Source organism: Callorhinchus milii, unplaced genomic scaffold, assembly GCF_018977255.1.
Source record: "Callorhinchus milii isolate IMCB2004 unplaced genomic scaffold, IMCB_Cmil_1.0 Scaffold14, whole genome shotgun sequence".
Lineage (NCBI taxonomy): Eukaryota > Metazoa > Chordata > Chondrichthyes > Chimaeriformes > Callorhinchidae > Callorhinchus > Callorhinchus milii.
The window spans coordinates 719,598-742,764 of NW_024704755.1; the positions used below are offsets into that span (position 1 = coordinate 719,598).

Consider the following 23,167-nt stretch of genomic DNA (forward strand, 5'->3'; position numbering starts at 1 on the left):
CTGACACCGAGGGCGCCGCCGTGTGGCCGGGATGAGAATTACAACCATTCACAAAGGTCCACCAGCAGGTGGCGATGTGGAGCAGCTGCCCATCTCAGCCCCACTGTTTAGATTAGGGCAAACGTTGAAGATTGTGTGTGTGATGGGGAAAGCGCTCTGAGACGCTACCCCGGGGCGAGGGGCGCCATGGGCATGCACGTTGTTGTGGAAAAGGAAATTGGTGAGAAAACTGAAAATTAAAGAGCGGGAGAAAACCATTCATGCCCTGGAACCTGTCCCGCTACTTTTGGATCCCGTCAGATATTGTAATCCCATTTCCCTGCCTCTTCTCCAGACCTCTTTATTTCAGAGTTGGGCAGCATTCTGGGGTGTGTGTTTCACTGAGCTCGGCCTTACCTCACTGCATTGTTTACCAACAGTAAGATCCCAGGGCTGCATTTTATTCTCAGGGATCTGCCGATGGATAGGAACACTGGAAAGGTTTCCCTTATTAACAGAAAATCTCCTGTGATGTCTGGCTTGTATCTGGAGTTGCCACAGGCACCGTGGTTTGTGTTAAAATGGCTGGTTCCAAGTGACAATGTTTTTGCTGCTTGTCCTCCTGTGTCCATCCAGTTGCGTGTAACCGTGAAAACACATTAATATCTGTGTGTCATGCATATCCACTTGTAATGTAAGTATTTGTGGGACTCGCTGGACGGTGGTTTGGAGCTTCTTAAATACAGTCCTGGGTTTCTGTATAAATCAGACACAATTTTTTCCCAAACACTAGTAAAATATTGGGAGCACTCAGCAAGTCAGGCAGCATCTATGGAGAAAGTGAGTCAACGTTTGGGGTCCACGACCCGTCGTCAAAGCATTTTGGGTCATGGACCCGAAACGTTGACTCACTTTCCTTTCTCCATAGATGCTGCCTGACCTGCTGAGTGTTCGCAGCCACTGCTGGTTTTTGTTTCGGATTTCCAGCATCTGCGGTACTCGGCGTCTTGTTTTTACTCGTAAAATATTGTTTATTTGACATTGATATTAAATATTGCGAATAATAAAGTCACATTTGCAAAGTGAACCAAACACAATGTGGAGTCCCGTAGTTAGAGCACTCGCCGAGCGACCCCGAGGACCCGGGTGCGGTTCCCCCGTGGGGCCAAACCAGCGGCCGGGAACCGTCCCCGGGTGTTAGTCGATTGGCGGATCGCTTTTCCGGGGGGTAATAATCCCTCCAAGAATAAATAATAATAATAATAATTCGGTCACTCAACCCACGACCGGTGGCGGGACGTCGCTGGGGCGCAATTGGCTGCCGCGCTTCACCCACACAACGCACAGTCACTACGACAACAACAACAACAACAACTTCAACAACAACCTGGAGTTACACAGCGCTCTACGCCGGAGCTTCACACTTCACAGTGTATCCTGTGAAGCGCTGTGACACGACTCGAAGACGTGATGAGGCACTGGGTCTAATGCCAGGATTATTGTTATTATTATTATTATTATTATTTAGGATTTTAATGCAGTAAATGATTGGGGTCTCTGGAGGGCACAGCTATCACGTTGCTTAGCAACCGCAGGACCCCTCCTTCCTGTCCAGCTGCTGGGTGTCCGTTCAGCTGCCTGGTTTCCTCCCCCCCACCGCCCCGTTCTGTTTTAAAAACAGAAACAAATCAAGAGCTGTGCTTGTTTTTATTATTGGAGATGGCGATGAGGTGGTGGTGTGGTTGACGTGTGTGTGTGTGTGTGTGGCGGTGGCGGGCGGGCGGGCAGGCAGGGAGGGAGGCAGGCGGGCGGGCGGGCAGGGGCGCGGGGGGTCCTGTCCTGGAGGCCGCTGATGTAATTGATCCGGGTACTCTGGCGGGGAAGATGGCGGCGGCGGGCGGCGGCGGGAAGGTCCCGGGCGGCAATGGCGGCCTGGAGCCCGGCGAGGAGGACGAGGGGCATAACCTGTGGTGAGTGAGTGCGGGGCTGGAGCCTCGGGGGCGGGGCTGGAGCCGGGCGGGAGGCGCGGGGCCGGGGCTGTGAGTCAGGCTAACCTCCCCCTCCCCACCTCTCTCTCTCTCTCTCTCTCCTCAGGTCCTCCATCCTGAGCGAGGTCTCCACCCGCTCCCGCTCCAAGCTTCCTCCCGGCAAAAACCTCCTGCTTCTGGGTAAGTCCTGGCCGGGCGTCCCCCCTCACCCTCACCGGGCAGCGACCCATCGTCACCCAGTGGGAAAGTAGGCCGCAAATCCTACACACACACTGCACTGACGAACCTACACACCTTCCCGCAAAGTGACCTGCAATGCAAACCGCACCTGCTGCCCAATACTGTACACAACTCAATCTCTCACCAGTGCTGATTAAATGTCACCTTCGCGATCAAAAAATGCGCCAAATACATGGAATAATATTGCAGTGTGAGAAGCTATAGTGGGCGCTGATAATCCACAGTGGAATATGATCTGTAAACAGTCCCTGAATAATCTACAACGGAATATGATGATGATAATCTTTGCATTTGGTATAGATCCTGATCACGTTGCTGAGCCGTCTCAAAGCGCTTCACAGGATTTATTGTAAAGTGAATGATCAATAAACCGTTGAATCATCTACAATAGGATATAAACTATATTTAAATATAGTTTAAATATAGTATTGATATATTACTATATACCAATAGTATATTGTACTATATACAATATAGAATATAAATATTAAATAGAATATAACCGCTGAATAATTTACAGTAGAAAATAGATGAGCACAATGGTAAATCAACTGTTGTTCGCGGATCTAACAGAATCAATTATAAATATGTGAAACTTAAGTTTAATTCTTTGCAAAATAAACTAAATCTAATGACTAAATATTGTTTCATGAATTCTTTGTTAAATAAAGTATAGGAAAAATGAAAACTAAGCTATAGATATGATACAAAACAAAGTATTGTTAAAATGCTAATTAAGTTAGATGCAATAAAATCAAGGAATATTAATTATATTGCTAAATAATTACAATATGAAATGATTGCAGTGTCTTTCAAACACTCTGCTAATGATGTTTGGCAGCAGTGGAGGGGAGGATACCAGTGCAGGCTCTGGCTTTCACAGTCTCACTGTCACTCCTGGTCATGGATTTCCTCAGCCTCGTCTCTCATCTCAAACCATTTTATTGTTTTAAATAGCTGAGTTTCCAAATGTGTTTTTGTAGGAGAGGATGGATCGGGAAAAACTACACTCATGGCTAAACTCCAGGGCGCAGAGCACAACAAGAAAGGGAGGGGGCTGGAATATTTGTATTTAAATATACACGACGAAGACAGAGATGGTGAGTGACTTGTGGGTGCAATTTCACTGTGCCTGGCAGAGATATGATTTTAAAAGCTAATTAAATGCTATTTAATTATGACCGGCACACCTACCACCACCTCTGCAACATTGCCAGACTCCGCCACTGCCTCACCCCTCAGGCTGCCGAAACCCTCACCCACTCATTCATCATATCAAGGCTCGATTATGGAAACTCCCTCCTCATCGGCCTTCCCAACTCTTCTCTTCACAGGCTGCAGATCATCCAAAACTCTGCAGCTCGTGTACTCTCGTGCACCAGGCTCCGTGACCCCATCACTCCCACCCTCATCTGACTCCACTGGCTCCCCATCCCTCAGAGGATCAAATTCAAGGTCCTCGTCCTCACTTTCAAGGCCATCCATGGCCTTGCCCCCTCCTACCACTCTGACCTGCTGACTCCCTACCAGCCTGCCCGCTCCCTCTGTTCAGTGGACTCTGGCCTGCTCCATGTCTCCTGCCCGACCCCCGCCACCATCGGTAGCTGGGTTTTCAGCCTCTCTTCCCCCACACTCTGGAACTCCATCCCACAGTCCCTTTGCCTCACTTCCTCCCTTGCCGGTCTCAAGACCCCTGAATGTCCAGCACCTTAGGACATCCTCCCAACGTGAAAGGCGCTCTATAAATGTAATTTTGTTGTTGTTGTATTAGTTGGGTGGTGTGTGGGGAACCTGAAGAGGGAAGACAGTGGCTGTCAAATCCACGTGTTGCTCTCAACATCCCATCTTTTTTTCTCTCCCATTTTCCCAAACACTGTTTTGTGCACTATTTACTACCATGTGTTCTGACTCTACATTTTAGTTTGGTCAATCGTTTTATACTGGGCTTGATTAGCCAAGATTTGAGATTATTTTCTCCCATTACAAATAGCGATACCCCTTTAAATGACTCTATGTGTGCTGTAAACACTGAATGTTGCTGATGACATTGATCCTGTCATTGTGCTGTCATTCGGCTTGTGAAGTCTCATTGGATTCTGTATCATCACTTACTGCAGATTTGAATTGATCAGCTAAATTTATCTTCATGTGAATCTTGAACATGGAGCTTGTTTATGTTGGTTTTTTTCTTCCCTTTTGTTATTTGCTGGTTGTCTTCTTGCGATGGTGCCATTACTAATAATAATGATTATAATAATCCTACATTTGGTATATAACGCCTTTCACATCGGGAGGATGTCCTAAAGTGCAAAACAGGATATACTGTAAAGTGCAGTGACTGTTTTTTGTTGGAACGCGGCAGCCAATTTGTACACAGCAATGTTATGAGTATTGACATCTAAAGTTAGGAAGCCCTCCACAGTGAGTGTAACGTAAAGTCAATGAACACAACCTTGGAATGATAGAGAATTGTACAGCCCAACAGGCTGCCCATTAAATCCCACACCCTTTAATGTTTCTCTTTTTCAAACATTTCTCTAATTCCTGTTTAAAAAGGTATTTGCATTCAGCTTCAGCCACACATTTTGGTTGGTTACTCTATCTAACAACTCTCTAGATAAAAAAAATATTTTTAAGTAATAATAAGTTTACTGACCATGTAAATAGTTTCTCCTTATTAATCTGTCAAACCCTCATAATTTTGAACACCTCTGTTGTGTTTCTTCTCAAACTTCTCTGTTACAGTGAAAATAGCCCCAATTTCTCTGGTTTCTCCTGATTATTATTATTAATAATAATACCATCTTCTTGTGAATCTCCTCTGTACTCTCTTCAAGGTCTTGACATATTTCCTAAAGTGGAGCAGCCTGTAAAGTGATGAATGATTGCTTAACATTAAATCTACTTTTATTGTGGGAAGGGAGAAATATGTGTTTAAATATGAATTGATAGACATTGAGCCTGAGATTGTTGCAGTAATACAGTAGAAAAGAAGGTTAATGTGGGGGTGTACATAGAATGATGGATAAACCAATGTAATCGGTGCCATAAAGCACAAGATTGAGGCTGTCTTCTGTACAGAGATGCCTGTAACTGATTTAGTTTTGAATTGGGAGATGGTGAAGGAAGAGTTCTAAATGCAGAGTATGTCTCTGAATTTGTGGAGTTGACGTCGCACGTCATTAAAGCTTGTGGAGTGTTCAGTGCTGGTGTCTGACAGGAAAGGATTAAAGATGTTGCTTTAAGGGCCTAGCTCATTGCTTGGACCTTGAGCCAGGAAGTGCTCCAGTGTGTAGCGTGACTTTTGTCTTTTCCTATATAGGAAAGAACGATTACTAGAAATCTGAATTACACCCTCCTATTTGGCATTGACCTGCTGATGGAAGGTGGGGTTGCATACTTAGCCTCAATCAGTCTTTGTTTTATGCCTTTCGGTGGAGTTGCAATTCTTTTTAATTACAGTAGCTTGTTTTTTTCCCTGACTTGTATTTATTATAAGATGCCTCTAAAAGCTGAGTGGTTTAAGTGCCTCTGAGCATTGAAAAACTTGGATGTGGATTTCTCTGACATGCTGAGTTGAAACAGAGTCTGTAGATTGTTTTAACAGGGAATTAGTTAGATGTCCAGTGAGTAGGAGAGTGGTTTCAATCTGTGGAGAAAAACATCGGCAAAGACCTGATGAGCTGAATGGCCGTGACACAGGGAGATTATTCTTCTGTTAAATAGTGCCATGGGATGTTTAACATCCCCCTGAACGGACAGATGGGACATTGTCTTAATATCTCAGCCGAAGGACAACACCACCAACAATACAGAACGCCTCAGCTCTGAATTGCAGAGTTAGTCTAGTCTGACCTTAAATATGAGCTTTAGATTTCAGTTTACAGAATGTCTCAATGAGGGGTTATTTGCTAATGAATGGTAGATTGCCTTTTGACCTCTAATCTCTGTGTCTGAATCCAGGTCAGAGTGATGAGCTCAATATGTGCGTATCCTGTCTCTAGCGTTCTTACTGCTGAGAAGTAGGAGCAATGAGATGATTTCCAATGTTTTAATTTGACTCCTCATGGTTGAAGGTGCACATTACCCTGGCCTGATTGAGACTAGCATCGGAACCTGGATGTGAGAAATTCCCATTGGAATCCTGTAGCTCAGTGCTTAGAGCACTCGCTTTGGAAGCGAGAGACCTGGGTTTGATTACTGGCAGCATGAAACCTTGGGCAAGTTTCCTTACTCCACACGCCTGATAATAATCCCTCAAAAAAAAATTGGTCATTTCAATCCACGACTGTTTGTGGGACACTGCTGTGCGCAATTGGCTGCTGCATTTCGCCCACAAATATACAGTCAATTCACTTTACAGTATATTCTGTGAAGCGCTTTGAGACGTCTAGAAGACGCGAAAAGTGCTATATCAAATGCAGGGGTTATTATTATTAGTTATAGCAGGCAGTGCTGTTAAGGTGCAATTAAAGTTAGTTGAGACTTATTGGGACAGAGTACAGGAAGCTTCAGTTTGTTTATCTGTGTTTTCCCCTGTTTCTCTGTGGAGACCGTGACTGATTCAGGGGCTTGAGACCACCAGTTTGTATTTGTGCTGAAAGCACGTGGAATTGAGTGGGAGTAAAAGTGAATAGAAAGGGAGAGTCTGTTTAATACCAGCTCACAGAGCAGGAGTGCAGACAACTCAGCTATCCCAAATATGCGGATACACAACTATGACCCACGCAATTCTGGGAGTTGGGAAAAGGCAACAATTCATTGGATACCAAATCAGCTTCCTAAGAAAGTCGTGAAGCAGGATGACAAATCTAGTGTGAGCTTGTTTCTGTTTTTAGTGGGTTGGACGTCCTGCAGTCCAAGTCCAGAAAGACCACGAGGGACAACCTGTATTCTGGAGAAAATGGATTTCAGGATTCTCAAGGCTCTGGGGAATGACCACAACCTGCATTAGCATGACTCAATCTGCCTCTGAATGTAATACAGCCTTGCAATGAGCTTCTGCCCTTTTGTGAGGTTTAAGGTCGTGCTTTTTGGGTCTCGTGTACCAGTTGTGCCTACTTTGGGTGTTCCTGTAGCCGTGGGTTTCCAGCTCTGAATGGGTGACTTATGCCTGTCCAGGGCAGCTCACTGATTTATTATCTAGAATTCTCTGCTTCATGCAATTGAATCTAGATGCTTAGCAAGGCTGGCTCTGTGGTGATCTATTTCAGTAAACATTCGTCCAACCTGTTTAATGAGTAAGGTCCCGACCGATCAATAAATGATGTGCACGTGACAGCTTGTGGAGATCTGCTTAATCATACACTGGCTGGACTAGAATAGTGATCAGTACTGGGCCTGCAAGGTGATAGCCTTTAGGAGCAGTGGTTCCTGTCGTCTGTCTTGTTATACCTCTGTGATCGATTGTGGGCCTGGGCCACTATTGATCATTAATAGGCCCTGGGCTGTGTGGGTGTGTGGGGGGGGGGGGGTGTCAGGGGTAAGACATGAACCATGGAGAATTATCTGCTTTCCCAATAAGATGCAATTTCTAAGATGGTGTCTTGCTCCTCGCTTTTGCCTCTTGAGGATGACAACAACAGTTGATATTTAGATGCCACCTTTCACATCTGAGTGACATCTCAAAGCATTTATCACAGTTGACGGGGAGCCTAAGCTGTTTTCTTTTGGGGGTGGAGGGGTGGCAAGGGTAAGTTGACCAACAGCTTGGTTGAAAACTTGGGTTTAAGACGGGTTTTGAAAGCGGAATGGAGAGGGCAAGGTGTTGTAGGTGTGCATCAAAGCAAAGATTACATCGGCTATGGATAGTAAAAACTGACCACTATGTGACAGATCTAATCAGCCTTCAATACCCCGCACTGATCTCACTGACTGATTACATTGGATTCCAATTTGCTTATACACATTCAGTTCCGTCTCAGTTGTTGGTTCTGTTTCAAAGCAGCCAGTGTATTCTGGTTATGTCCAATTAGTGTCCACGCACAGGCAGAGGGGATGAAATTCATTACCTAGTTGTTGATTCTTCTTGTGAATGGAAGTAGGTTGTCAAACTGTCAAACACTAAAATCTTCTTGAATGTTGGGATCACAATTTGTGACGTGCAATTAAATTGGTTGTTCACGTCCTGGCAGTTTGTGGTTCAGTGCTGAGGAAAAACTGGCAGCCACATTTGCCTACAACACCACCAACAAATTACACTGTATAGCGCCTTTCACTCCAATGTCCCAAGGCGCTGGGATTCACAGCAATAACAACAAATTGCAGTTATATTGCGCCTTTCATGTCGGAAGGACGACCCAAGGCAATGGACAGCCAATAGTAACAGTTTTTTTCGGGTCAGCCGGGTGCCTGACACGTACGGAAACCCATCACCGTATAATAGTAGTAATAGAAGTAGTTAACAGTAATAATAATCCTTGCGTTTGATCTAGTGCCTTATCATGTTGAGACTTTTCAAAGTGCTTCACCAGGACACAGTGTAACTGTGTTTTTGTGAAGAAATTACTGTAAAGTGCTTTTGAGGTGTCTTGAAGTGACAAGGTGCTATATCAAATGCAGGAATTTTATTATGTATTAGTATCAAACTTTGGCTGCAAGTTTTTGAGTTTTAGTCAAACTTTACAGTATCAAACTTTACAAAATAAAATTTTTATAGTTTTAAATTTTTTTTCAGTATTTTCAGCTTGTAGGATTGATCAAGTGGTCGTTTGGTTTCTGAGTGTCGGCTTGTTGTAATGTTGTAATGTTGCCTTCATGTGTGTCATAGGTAGTTCTCAGGTAGACGGTACTATTGACTGATTCCCTGTTAAGCCTGTGACGAGCTCCTTCTACTGTTTTTATCTGCTGCTGTTTGGATTCTTGCTGCTCTCAGCAATTCCGATCTCTCGCTTTTCACAGGGATTTAGGGAAGTCTGACGGTTACCTCCCTGCTTGCTCTTGCTGTTCCTCCTCTGCCCTCGGGCTATGGGTGTGGCGAAAACTATCAATCTGAACAGTGCAGCCTGGATCCTCCTCGTTTACTTCTCTGAGCTCTGTAGCACCGGTGTAATGTGCTTTTCTAACACTCCCTCCACTGGAGAATCTGTCCAAACATGCAAAACCCTACACATACTGTGCCTGTGATTTCCACAGCTGGTGAAAGTGGGATGGTATAGATATTTTTGTTTCCCTTTTAATTGTGCCTCTGAGTCAGTAGGTTGAGGGTTCAGGTCCTACGTTAAGACTTTGCACACATAGTGTAGGCTAAGACTCCAATATTACTCTCTGTTATTTTTAAAAAATTCACTTTATCAGTGAAGTGACAACATCAACTTGTTTTTATATAGTGGCCCTCACGCAGGGTAGCGTCCCAGAACACCTGACAGTGGCAGAGCGCGACGCCGAGCTGGGGGGAGGGGGGTGGTGACTGTAGGCACAGTCAAAGAGGAAGGTCTTCAGGTTCGATCTGAAGATGTGGAAGGAAGGGGCAACATGGAGGGATAGTGACAATGTGCTTGTGCCACACCTTGGAACAGAAGCCACCCTGTACACATCTGGTCTTGGGATACCATGTGCTTTGCATTGACTTCATGCAGTTTAAAGCTTCTTGATATGACTTGTAAGGTGATTAAATAGTAGCGGTGCCTCCCGTTACACAAATAAAGGTTCCTCACTGGACTTTCAACCATTCGCTAATCTGTTTACTAAACCCTGTAGAATTAAAGCAGCTGTTTTGTGGAGTCATCGGGTGAATTGTATTTACCTGCTTTTTATCCGTTTACATTTTATTAGCGATTTTATTGCTCAGGGTAGAGAAATGTGTATAATGGGGGATGGAGCAGTTCAGCAATAAAAGCACTCAGTGTTGCCATCAGCCCCAGACTAAATGTACAGTGGATTTGGGTCTGAATGAAGTGTTGACACTGACTTGCAAGTCTATATTGGAGCAGTTTAATCTCTCCCATCTGCCTCTGTACAGGGCAGGGTTCAGGAAGGGCACGGGAAGGAGCTTTGGCATGAATGAGAATAAAATCCTGGGTTTGTAGCAGAATTGACACTTGATTGCAGTTGATGACTGAATGAAAGGAATCTCTGGATTCTGTTATTTCTATCAGTAATGGGAGAAATGCTGTTTCCAGGAACTCGCGTGTTACAGATGGACAGGTGGTATCACAGCACACGAGTGAAAAGTGCTTCTGTTTGTTAGTTGTGGATTTGTGGTTTCTGGGCTGAGTGTGGCTTATTTACTGCTGTTTAGATGCCTGAGGTGCTGTGTCTTCTGAGTGACTAACCCTAGTTGCCTCTGTTGACAGATCACACACGGTGTAATGTATGGATTCTGGATGGCGAGCTGTACCACAAGGGGCTGCTGAAGTTTGCGGTGTCTGGAGACAACCTGAAAAACACTTTGGCAGTCTTTGTGGCTGACATGTCCAGGCCTTGGAGTGTCATGGATTCTTTGCAGAAGTGGGCCACTGTCTTGCGGAAGCACATCGACAAACTGAAGATCGCGCCAGAAGAGATGAGGGAAATGGAACAGAAATGTGAGTCACCTTGGGTTTATTTGGGGGGTGGGGTGAGAGGAGGGTGGAGAGGACCAAGCTTTGCTGTGTATTGCTGAGGAGTGAAGTAATACAAACATGGTTCATTTCTTCTGCTCAATGTTAATGGAGTTATTTGCAGAATTATTTAAGACAAACGATGCATACAGCAACAACTTGCATTTATATAGTCTTCACGTAGGGTAGGGTCTCGGAGTGCTTAACAGTAGCGGAGTTTGACCCTGGGTAGGGGGGCGGGGGGTTGGAAGCAACCATAGGCACAGTTGAAGAGGAAGGTCTTCAGGTGTGATCTGAAGACCTGGAAGGAAGAGGCAAGTAGAGGGATTGAGTTTTGTAGTTTTGGGGCATGGAGGCTGCAAGCACAGCCACCAATGGTGGAGCAGAGGGTATGAGGGACAAGCAGGATCTTGGAGACAGCAGGTGATGGAGTGGGTAGTAAGCAGGTAGGAGAGATAGGGAGATACCACGTTATGAATTGATTTGTAGATGAGTGTGAGGATCTTGAAATTGATCCGTTCTATAATAAGAAGCCAGTGGAGTCTGGCAAGGACTGGGGTGATGGGGTTATGGAGTTTGGTGCAGGTATTTTTTATTAATTGGATTTTGTGGGAACAGAGTTGGGGAGACCGATGAGGAGGGCATTGGAATAATCGAGAGGTGAGGAAAGCTTAGCTTGTCATCAGCTGTTGGGAGTGAAGTTTAGTACGACTTCCTTGTCAGTGGGTTTAGAGTTTGAGAAGGTAGCTCTAGTAACTCGCCTCTTTTGTGGGTGTGAGGGTATACATTCCCTCCATCACAGCTCGCCATACTGTGAAAGGTCCATTTCTGTACCTGGGGATGACCTGATCCCCTGGCACAACATACATTGGGCTAATTCAGTGCTAAATCATTAAGTGTGTACGTACCTATGTTTGTCTGTGTGTTGCTGAGTGTGCAAAGCTGCTGAGTTGAGGCCGGGCAGTTCCACACAGCAACGTAAGTGTGTTCAGCTCCGAATGGGATAAATCAACATCGGCAGTGTGTTTTGGAACCTTCTGGGGTGTATTGTTGTGTGAGGCTGTATCCAAAATCCAGCCTTCATTTAGAGTGTGTTTTGAGCTGCTGGGCTGAGGCGTAGAGCGCAGGCTGCGTGAGCTGTGAATACTGATACCCATTCAGTGGCCGACAGAAAACCATGACAAAGCACCTCTGCTCACTGTCGCAGCTGAGACGCATTGCTGCTTTGCTGCATTTGTTTCACTGTGTCCTTTACTTTTAAACTATTTGAGATTTGTAATTTTTGGATATTTTTAAGCTGTTGTATTAAATATAGCAGATTGCAGTGTGTCAGCAATTTTTTTTGTCTAGTATGTACAGCTGGCCAGCCAGCCGGCCCCACCCTTTGGCACACAGGCCTGTGCGGATCCTGTCACTGGCTTCTCCCATGACACCACAGCTCTGTTGGGAACAATGAGCTCATTGCTCTGTTAATCTTTGAGGCTGTTTCTGGACTGTACTGAAACACAGCAAAAAGACTGCATCTCAGGCAGACCAGAGTGTCACTTTCACCTGTCGGTGAGATTTCCCTTTTCCAAAACATCATACCCACATTTCTCGTCAGTGTGCTTTGTGTCAGTGCAGCCTGCAAATCCTTTTGTTACGCCTGCCTCTTTCTGCAGGGAGGGGAATTGATTTCCCTCTAAACCTCCCAGCAGCTTTCTTTTGTAATGCTGTAGTATCGGACTTTGTGGGGTGTGTTCAGAGTTAATCTGAAAATAGTCTGATTCTGTAGATCAGTACAGCGCTGGTTTGAGAGCTTGTCACATGGTGTGAAACCACAGGCAGTGCCTTTAATTAGCAGTAATAACATGAGAAAAGAGCAGGGCAGACAAACGGGAGTCATGCAGGAGGGGTGTAGAGAACATCTTCCCATAATACATTCTCAGTCGTATTTCCTGAATCTCTCTGGGAGCTGTTGGATCTGTGAGATGCTCAGTTTGCTTTGGAGCTTTGTATCACAGTTCATATCTTGTGTGATGAGTGTTGCTGCTGAAGCTCAGTATTGCACTGAGGATCTTTAACCAGTCCACTGCTGGAGGAGCCTCAGACACTGTTGGCTTGAATTCTCTCTCCTAACTTTCTCTCTGTCTTCCCTCCTTTACGAGGCCCAGTGAGCTGGCAGCTGCTTCCCTCATGTACTGTGCACAAGAGCGAGGCAGAGTGACTCAGTGTTCAGTTTGATTTGAGGTTTTTTTCTTTTTGTTCTTCTGTGGAAGCACATTGTTTACATCTGACTCTGCCTCCTTCCCCTCCCCCCGCGTGTCACTGGGTGGGGATTGAGTCTCTGCAGCTGACTGTTGTGCTGGCATACTTCATATGCTATCTCATAGTGCATATTGTCTTAATTCAAGTTACACACACATATATACATACATACATACACACACAGTCACACATACTCTGCACACTTCACAGACTTGTTTAAGTGCTCTGCAAGTTCAGTGCTGTTTTCCAGCTGATCATTTTCATCCCAGAACATTGTTTACGTGGAAGGGACAGTCCCGGCTTGGAGATTGCTCAGAACGATGAGATCATGTGCTGAACAAAGCTGGTATTCTTAAATGCAATATCCTGGCTGCCAGTGAGCTGACATCATAGGCTGTCTATGCTACTGTGTGTGTAAAACGTTCGAAAGAGATTAGCATGAGAATGAAAACTGGCAGCGAGCATAGTTAGGTTTTGTTTTTCCAAAGTTCGGGTCAATTTCTAGGCCTTGGAGTGAGCTGCAGTGGGGGAGTGAGCACCAGCACCGACATGATGGGGAATGAGCCGGGGAATGGGAGAAAGTAGACATTATAGTGGGAGAGTGAGCAACGGACAGGATAGGCTATAACGCTTCCAGTGCCGTTAAATGTCCATGATTCTAAAACACCACCAAAAGCAGGTGGCTTTAGAATCATGGACAATTTGCAGTGTGTGTTGGCATAAAACCTCTTGCTGAAGAAGTAGAATAAAACGTCTTTGAACACACCCCTCCCCCCGTCTGCAAATGGTTTGCAAGCTTCACTTCCGGCCTCTCTGACTAATTCCTCCTGTGCTGATGGTGCTCTGCATGAAGCCTGGTTCTCTGTGAGTTAAAGACGACTCTCAGCTCTCAGGATGTTTTGGATCACACATCCACTGACGATGGCACGTGGCCAAGCTCAGACTCAAAATGGAGCAACTGCGTCACGCACTGAAGAGAATTGTTACCACGTAGAGAGCATCGCCAGACCCTTCAGACAAGTGCAACAGATCGGGAATAGATAACGGAAGTACATAGCGAGTTTTCATAAGTCAACAAGAGGTAACTCCAGTTACCAGAAGGTGTCCGTAATTTCTACAGCTCCGATTCCTTATGAAGGGATCCTATTGAGAAATAAACTTTCATTCACTTCCTGGCTGTTTGTGGGGACGTCACTGTGCGCAAATATGACGCCAGGTTCGTCTGCAAACACACAGTCACTATGCTTTACAGTAAATTCCGTGAAGCGCTTTGAGACTTCCGACGTGTATTAATTAAATACTGCAAATTAGCCCCTCCCCACATCCCACCCCGATTGTTCTGTTTTTCAATTCCTCAAGCCTTAAATGAATGTTCATACTTTTAAAACGGCTCCATGTAAATCAGTGTATAATTTGGGAGATGGGGGGAGAAGAAGAAGCCATTTGACTGGTCCCTGACTTTGAAATGGCTGACTCACTGCTCTGGGCCCTGAGCGCCTTTGGTGACGTCTGCTGGCTGAAGTCAGCGTGTAGATCCTGATCAGCATCGGCAAGCTTTATATCCCAAATGTCAGGGCCCCAGGGAGCCGGTCAGAGATTAAACGTCAGATTGCTGTGATAAATAACTAGCTATCTGGTGAAGGAGACAGTTCCTCTTTTTATAACTGTCTTTCTCTGAGGACGCACCCTTTATTATTGCTCTGTTAATTTCACCCCTCCTCTCCTGAAAGTGTTGGTGCCTTTTTCTTTATTGTTCACTGGCTAATTGCCCCGATACCCTGTCCACAGCAGTGATAATAATGTAAGAGTCAGTGTGGTGAGTAACCATGTACTTGACGATGCTTTTACAACTAAGTACGTACAGGCACACCAGGGAAGGGGGAGCAATATCTGTATAGGGATCAATATCAATAGCAAGAATGCCATATCGTTTTGAGAATCTTATTCATGTTGTGATCCAGGAATCTGGAATAATCTAAGTGCTGTTTTCTATGCAGTATTTGTGTTGTGTGTGTGTTGGTGGTGGGAGGGAGGTTGGATATGTGCGAGTTGAGTTCGTGGCCGGGCCGGGGGGAGTTTGTTACTTTGAGTGGGCCACCATTAGAGATATTTAAGTTCTCCCCTCTGGTTCCCTTCAATCACAGTTTGATTTATTGAGCTGCTGAGCATTGTTTGTGTGCGGCAATACTGCTGGGGGTTGTCACCCAGTCGCAACCATTAGGCTGCAGTCCCTATCAATCCAGCCAGTCTATGTTCCATTTTCTAAACACTTAAATATTATTTACTCGTTTTAGGAGAGCTTTGATCCACCAGCTGCAATGTAGAGATTGCAGCGTGTAAGAATTGCTAATGCACAATGATGAGATGAGACACTGGCAGTGCAGTAGCTGCAAGAGTTGACCAGCACCAATTCTATCAGACACATGTCAGTCTGATCACTGCCAAGCCATCTCCACATTAACCCGAGGCTTGTTAACAAGGCCTAGTTTACCTGTTCTCCCCTCAATACAGTCAGTTCACTTTACAATATATTCTGTGAGGCGCTGTTTAGTGTTTTATGCAGAAGTGAGTTCAAGCTCCACGGGGGACTTGATTGTTATCACGTTGGCTCGATGCTTGTTACAGTTGGCCTCAGCGATGTAAGCGCCAGGGCAGGGCCTCAGACAGTTAAACTGGCATGAAACATTCAGTGATTAGCAAGGGTGTGGCCTTTGCCTCATTATCTGGCCTAGATTTAAAGACATTGGCAGCTTCCAGTTTGGGTTCCAGGGTGCAACCTGCCCTGTCCTGTTAAGCCTTTATATAACACTAGATTATTTTAGCTGTGTTTGCTGGGCGTTACCACAGCTGTGTTGGCTGTTTTTCAGGTGAAGATTGGCCTGTGCTGTTTGGCGACTTGCAATGCAAGAGCTTTCCAGTCTATCTACACGGCTGAAGATCAACACTGCAGTGACGTAGGGTAACTGATGCTTGTGGTTCTGATATTCTAATCTGCCTGTTCTTCTTTTCAGTGGTGAAGGAATTTCAAGAGTATGTTGAGCCTGAGGAAGGGTCTCCGGGATCGCCGCAGAGGAGAGGTCCCACATCTGCTCAGGATAGCGAGGAAGTGGTTTTGCCTCTCGGAGAGAACGTACTAGTACACAATCTGGGCATCCCAGTGCTTGTAGTCTGTACAAAGGTATGCTTGCTGCCGATAGGATTCAGGCCACAACATGGCAAACACACAATTTCTCCAATAAGCAGGCAGTCAGGATGCTTTGATGTCCTGCATTTGGATTGGGTTTGCTGAACCAGGAAAGCTTGTGGCTTTCTAAAGAGTGTTCTCGATTTTCTGAGTCTGAAATTACACTGCTGTCACTCCACCTCAGTAGCTCGATTGAGTTACTGCCTCTGAGCTTGCAAACCTCTCCTGCCACTCTAAAGCGGATCACTGTACTTGGCTCCATGGCCCTCGTGTGATTGTTGGTCCCACAAAGTCAGTGCCTCCCGAGATTTGTAAAACAGCTATTTGCCCGTGATTTATCGTTGCCAGGACTGAGGATGCCTGAGTTATTCTAACCAAATGAGCAAATATGCACCCCAGCGTCCCAATGCCATTATCATGCGCTTTCTTTCATGCATTATTACTGGATACCACGTCACTTGTTATTTAATGGTGAGGGTGACCTCTTGTGGTGCCAGTTGGGTCCTGCAGCAATGTAATGAGGCAAAGCCGGGTGTGAGGCATGGAGAATATTTTAATAATTGCTGGTGCGTGAGGTATCTCTGTCCCTGGGAACAAGAACGTAACTATTCTGCATGTGTACATAATCATGTACATAAGAGATGTCACAAAGTGTCACAGCGATGGGCACCCAATGAGTTAGAAGTGTGGGAAGGTTGAGTCCTTGAGATGTTGTGATGGTGGTTGATGGGGGAGGGAGCAGTTTAGGCTACAGGCCCAGAGAACATTCCATAGATTGCCTGGAGAGAGGTTGTGGGGGGATTTGGCATTGATCCACCGAGGAACCGAGGCCAAGGAGCTTAGTAAGGCAAGCATCCAACTGTTTCTTAAGTTAGTCCCTGTGTCCTGGCCTCAGTGATCTTTCCTAACTGTAGATTGGCTTCTGTGTAAAAATAGTTCCTGGTGCCTGTCCTAAAATTGCCCTTCCCACCTCTGAGTTTGACCCTGTGCTCTCTTGTTCTGTTGCTTTGGAATATAATAATAGTAGTAATAATAATTCTTGCATTTGATACAGCGCCTTATCACGTCTTCGAATGTCTCAGAGCCCTCCACGGAATACACTGTAAAGTGAATTGACTATTTTACGAGCGAAACAGGTTCAGTGCTTTCAACACTGTTCAGCATTTGCTTTCTGAAGCCCATTGAACAACTAACGAGCTGTGAGACAGTGTGTATCTGAGCTGCTGGCTGTGTGGCTTGGTACTGTGTGAGCCTCTGATTGCTGTTCTTTCCCTTCCCGCAGTGCGACGCAGTCAGTGTCCTGGAGAAGGAGCACGATTACCGGGATGAGCACTTCGATTTTATTCAGTCGCACATTCGACGGTTCTGCTTACAATGTATCCTTGTGTGGCCGTGTGTGCAGAGAAGCTGATTTGCAGAGGCCTTTGGGGCTTGGCTTCTGCTCAGTTCCTCTTTTGCCCCTCCCCCCCCCCCCCCCCACACACAAGCTCCCCAGCACAGTTTGAATTGGAAGCCTAGTATCTGGCATCTGTGTGACGGAAATTAATAATAATAATAATAATCCCTGCATTTGATATAGCGCTTTTCACGTCGGGAGGACGTCCCAAAGCGCTTCACAGAACACACTGTAAAGTGAATTGACTGTATATTTGTGGGCGAACGCGGCAGCCAATTGTGCACAGCAATGTCCCACAAACAGTCGTGGATTGAAAATGACCAATTTATTATTGTTTTGGGTTTTGGAGGGATTATTATTAGGCTCTGTGTGGAGTAAGGAAACTTGCCCAAGGTTTCGCCCTCTGCCTGGAATTGAACTCAGGTCTCTCGCTTGCAAAGCGAGTGCTTTAAGCACTGAGCTACAGGACTCCACACCTTTCAGAGTGATTAGAATTATACAATTTTATCAGACTAGTGAATCTCTTCTATATCCCCTTGAAATCCTTTGTAAAGTTGGGTGCCCAAACTAGACATAATGTACCCAACCGAGACTTAACTAACGATTTGTTCAGGTTTAGTGTTGTCTCTTTGCTTTTGTACTGTGTCCCTATTTATGAACCCCAACTCACATGAGCTTCCGCACATTTTGTTTGGCTGTTGGGCATCAGTTTGTCGCGTCACTTCCCAGGTTCGCTCCTTAATATCTTTCAGACGGTGCTGCCTTGATTTGTACATCGGTGAAAGAGGAAAAGAACCTGGATCTGTTGTATAAATATCTCGTTCACAGAATGTACGGTTTCCAGTTTACTACACCCGCCTTAGTGGTAGAAAAAGACTCTGTGTTTATGTAAGTACCTCAACAAGTTCGGCTTTCGCTTAGGATCACTTCACAGAGGTGACAGGGATTGCTGAGCTGGGTGGGAGGGAGGAGGGACCGTGTTGACTCAAAGCAAGGTCAAAGGGTTTTGAAGACCGAGGTAAGGAGCATGATCTAGGGATTTTGAGAGATTTATGAGGGGAAGGGGATGGAAACTCAGCCACTGATGGGAGAGAGGTTCAAGTGTGAGAGGAATGAGCAGTAGGCCAGCGTCAAGAGAGAGAACACCATCAGGAGAATAAGACTGGGGGTTGTCTTAGAATGCAACAGTGCAGAAACACAACATTAAGCCCTCTGAGTCCATTCTGCTGCTGAAATGAGTAACTAATGAATCACCTTTTAGTAGAGGAGTTTGTAGCCAGGGAATGACTTTGATTGACATGTTGGGGCTCATAGTCTCTATTCCAGGTATTGGGTTCATGCGCTGGGAGTTGGGGTTTCACTCTTACTGTGGGCAGTGTAAATAGACCATTCTCTATTCACCTTCCTCCTGCCTTGCAGATAGGCAACTGATAGCTGGTTCTCTTTGCCTTTCAGTCCCGCAGGATGGGACAAAGACAAGAAAATTGCTATTTTACATGAGAATTTTGTGTCCGTGAAACCAGAAGATGCATACGAGGATTTTATAGTAAAGCCTCTGGTCAAAAAGGTAATGAGAGAGAAGCCTGCATTTATACACAGTGTTTTATCACATCCATAAAGTATTTTACCAGCATTGCTGTCTAGTACATTGACTTTTATTCTGGTCAAATGTGGCAACTGTTCTACCAGCGAACGGTTATCGCCAATATCTGGTGACCAGCTGTTGCCCAGTCCACAATCCCCTGAGCCAGAAGCGTGAGCTCTACCACCTCTGCCAGTTGCGGCTCTGGGTAAACAGTGCTCACGATGTTAAGCTTCAGGCTGCCTCCCCTGACCGTTTCAGTGTTTCACTCCTCGTCACCCGAAGAGGAGATGGAGAAGGACGATGATCTATCAGGTCCAAGCCAGGAACCCACAACTTGCCTTGGAGCTACTCTCGTAGCGCTAGTTAACAGCATCTCTCTGATGCACACACTCCAGTCCATCAGTGTTCCAGAGTGAAATTATGGTTTCTCTCCACAAGGAGGACCCTAGTGAGACTGGCTGCTGGTTTACGGTGCGGTTACGATCACAGACTGTGGACCTCTAGGAACTTGGGAGTATTTGGTGTGTGCTGGGCAGTGGGGGAAGATTGAATACGTGGCTTGGGCCTCAGTGCTGTTTGTGTGGCTCTGTATCACTCGGCTCCCATTCCTTTCACAGCCTGTTCACGACAAAGAGGTGGCCGCAGAGGATGAACAAGTCTTTCTGATGAAACAGCAGGTGAGCTGCCAGCGTGGCCGTGCTGACCTCGTGTCCAAGCACTGGGCAACATTCTTTCCCAAAAATTCTCCAGAAAATTTCATTCATTGTTCATTCCTTTGATCCGTCGTGTCATTGTCATCTCAGAGACTAGAGGGCGAATATGTGCGAAATCTTTCCTTGCGTAGGGCGTTGAGGCTGGGGAGGATTACTTTGCAGCCCTCTGCTGGTGATGTAAAAATAAATTGCAGGGTTTTATGGAGTAATGTGGTTTTCATTTTACTTCAGGTTTAAAACTGAGACGTGTACATTGTTTGCCAGTATATGTGGACCAGTACCATACGCCCATCCCGAGGGAGGGCGGTGACTCACTTACTGGGATTAGGCAGGTTGCTGGGGAGTGTCTCTTGGCAAAACACCCCGGATGTAAATGAGGGAATGAGCTGTGCTGTGATCGCTGAATGTAAAGTTGGCACCAATCCAAATCCGTCTCACTCCCTTCTGCATGTTTCTCTCTCTCTTGCTCACTCAGAGCTGATTTATTTAACGCTCGTTCTTCACTCTCTTACAGTCACTCCTTGCCAAGCAGCCGGCCACTCCTTCAAGACCTGCAGTAAGTCTGGACAAGACATGGGTTAACAGTAAAATAAGATGTGATTGTTCAGGGAGGAGGGGAGCGCCTTGCTGTCGAATATATCCCCTTCAGCTCATGAGAGCTGACCATCTATGTGTTATGTTGGTTGTTTATGCTCCATTGGGTGTACAGTATTGGTGTGTGTGACACCCGTATAATTCCGCCCTGCTCCCTCAGTCTACCTGTGGCTAGGTTATAGTGTGAAAGCGTTGACTAGTTTGGCCGGGATCCTCTGGCCTCGATGTGCTTCAGGATAGATAGGAGGGGGAACTCTTTAGCGCCGAATCATTTTTGCTCATCCTGATTTGTTCTCAGGATTCTCCGAGACAACCTGGTGGCTCCCCACGGACCCCAAGGCAGCAAGTCGGGACCAACATGGTGACGGCTGTCCCGCCCATCACATCGGGCACCCCGAAAGGTCAGTGCAGTGAGCAGAAATATCACAGACATCAGTAGCTGTTCCATGCTGATCTGTTAAGTCTCCTTGGCAGTCGTGTTAACATTTGACAGATCACGTGTGAACCGCTCCCTCCTTTCTCTCTTTGGTTTCCAGGCAATTTTCTTGCTTGGGGTTGCTGTGTCTGACTGCGCGAGTGAGTTATAATAATAATAATCCTTGCATTTGATGTAGGGTCTTATCACGTCTTTGAGATGTTTCAAAGCGCTTCACAGAATATACTATGAAGTGAACTGACTGTATATTTTGTGGATGAAAAGGAAGCAGAGAGTGATTTATTGGGCAGCATGGCCTGGCCGCTGACTGTGAGTGTGGAGGGGGCTGTTTTGGTGTGGGGGGGGCTGTATAGATGTGGCTAATATGAAGTCTCCATATTAGTAAGGCTTGTGCAGACTTTGAACTCTCTGGTGTGTGACCGAGTACCGCAGCCAGCCACCAGTTCACATGGTGCTAGGTATGCCTGGCTTAACATTTCCACATGAACGATTAACTCTCGGAAACCTACCACTGCAGTCTGTGACTCGTTGGCTCAGCTAGTCAGGCGTAAACACGCTCAAGCTCACTCTCTTCCCCCACCCCACACCCCACCCAGTCACACATAGATTGCTGAGTGGGCGACCCGGGGAGTAGTTAGATTGTTGGCAAATTCAAGAGGAAATTAGACAATTATCCGGGGGAAAGAATTTAAGTATTAAAAAGGTATGAGGTAGCCTTGGGTTTGGGCCATGAGACGATACTGACCAGGGTGTTTTGCGCACATATGCACTCTGCCCCCCTGTCCTGTCAGTACTGGGGCGTGGGGGGGGGGGGGGCGTGGGTATTCCAGCATTGTACCCTGACATGTTGCTTTGCTGTGCTCAGGTCCCGCTGCTGCCAATGAAGGAGTGCTGGCCAACTTCTTTAACAGCTTATTGAGTAAAAAGACAGGCTCTCCTGGGAGCCCAGGAGCCGGAGGAGGACAGAACGCAGCCAAGAAACCAGGTAAGGGCTCCCCTGCCTTGGTGTGTAACAGGATTACAGGGAGTGGAGAGCAGCGATTACATTGCAGTCACCTCCTCACTGCTGCCCTGCAGTCTCAGGCTGTACCTGGGCCGCAAGCTCAAAGCCCCAACGTGGGACTTGAAGCAACAACCACAAGCACCAACCAATTGCATTTACACAGTGCCTTTCATGTCGGGAGGATGTCCCAGGGAACTGGTTTGTCAACAGTTTCCACCTGAGCTGGCAGCTGGAGCCAGTAAGGGTGGGGGTAAGATAATCCAAGGCGCAGTCGAAGAGGAAGGTTTTGAGACAGGCCTTGAAGGAGGCAAGGGAAGGAGCGAGGCGGAGGGGCTGTGGGATGGAGCAACAGAGGGTGGGTGGGTGGCAAACCTCAATGTCATGATCCAGAGAGGGCAGAAGGACATTTTTCTTTCTATTTTGTTTCAGGACAGAAGCCGGTGTTGACGGACGTACAGGCGGAGCTCGACAGGATGTCTCGAAAGCCGGACTCGGTGGTCACAACGAACAACTCGTCACCCACAGAAAACGAAGCCTAGGAGCTACGTCTGCACAACATTGCATATTTAATAATAAAAAGAAGACCAAATTAGACAGTGGGAGGTCAGGAGGTGTCTAATGTGGCAGTGCTATCAGTTTTTGTTTGAGGGCATGAAGGCATAAACCTAATTTTAAACAACTCGTTGCAGGATATAACGTGTGTAATCTGGAAATGTCACCAATTCCCCACGTCTGACAACATCTTTATAATCCCAAACATTTCCAGAGCTAAAGTTTCCCTAACCTTCCCCAACACATTAGTACTGTGCGTGCGTGTGTATGTCACAGGGGTTGGGGAGGAGTGGGGAGAAGGGGTTCGGGGGTGGGGCAAGACCCGATAGCTTACATTACATCGTCAACTAATCATTGCAAAGGTGGATTAGCATCTGCAACTCGAGAGGTTCTTAGTAAAAACTTTACGTTCTTTTATCAGTTTACCTGAGGACTGCTTGTTGAGGAGGGAGAGGCTGCGGGGTTATTCGGACCACAGGTTATGGGTGGGGGGGAGAGGGGGCCAGTTATAATATGGAGGACAAGTCTTTGGTGATTGGACTGAGGCTGAGTATGAAAGGGGACCAGCGAGCAGCAAACCAGTGGAGGGGGTGGGGGGGAGAGAGCATGGGAGGGGGTTATAGAGAGAGAGAATAGGAGGAGGAAGAAAGCAGGAGAGGGGCGAGATGAGAAACGAGAGGTTGCTACCTATCTGCTGCTCTGTAAATAAC

The 23,167-nt window shown here is 46.2% G+C and overlaps 1 protein-coding gene across 1 annotated transcript; it reads left to right on the forward strand.

Moving 5' to 3' along the window:
- The first annotated feature begins 1,813 nt into the window (after window positions 1-1,813).
- Window positions 1,814-23,167, forward strand: dync1li2 (dynein, cytoplasmic 1, light intermediate chain 2). Its single transcript, XM_007907865.2, has 13 exons — window positions 1,814-1,949; window positions 2,074-2,147; window positions 3,191-3,307; window positions 10,502-10,732; window positions 16,006-16,172; window positions 17,461-17,554; window positions 18,327-18,462; window positions 19,030-19,141; window positions 19,777-19,836; window positions 20,387-20,428; window positions 20,765-20,867; window positions 21,768-21,887; window positions 22,335-23,167. The coding sequence occupies exons 1-13, from the start codon at window positions 1,864-1,866 to the stop codon at window positions 22,442-22,444; spliced, it is 1,452 nt and encodes a 483-aa protein (XP_007906056.1). The 5' UTR covers window positions 1,814-1,863; the 3' UTR covers window positions 22,445-23,167.

Excerpts from the sequence above, each read along its gene's own strand:
- dync1li2 (XM_007907865.2), top strand. The coding sequence starts at position 1,864 with ATGGCGGCGGCGGGCGGCGGCGGGAAGGTCCCGGGCGGCAATGGCGGC. Across the intron at positions 3,308-10,501 it reads ACACGACGAAGACAGAGATG|ATCACACACGGTGTAATGTA; the intron begins GTGAGTGACTTG and ends CTCTGTTGACAG. Across the intron at positions 20,429-20,764 it reads CCACTCCTTCAAGACCTGCA|GATTCTCCGAGACAACCTGG; the intron begins GTAAGTCTGGAC and ends ATTTGTTCTCAG.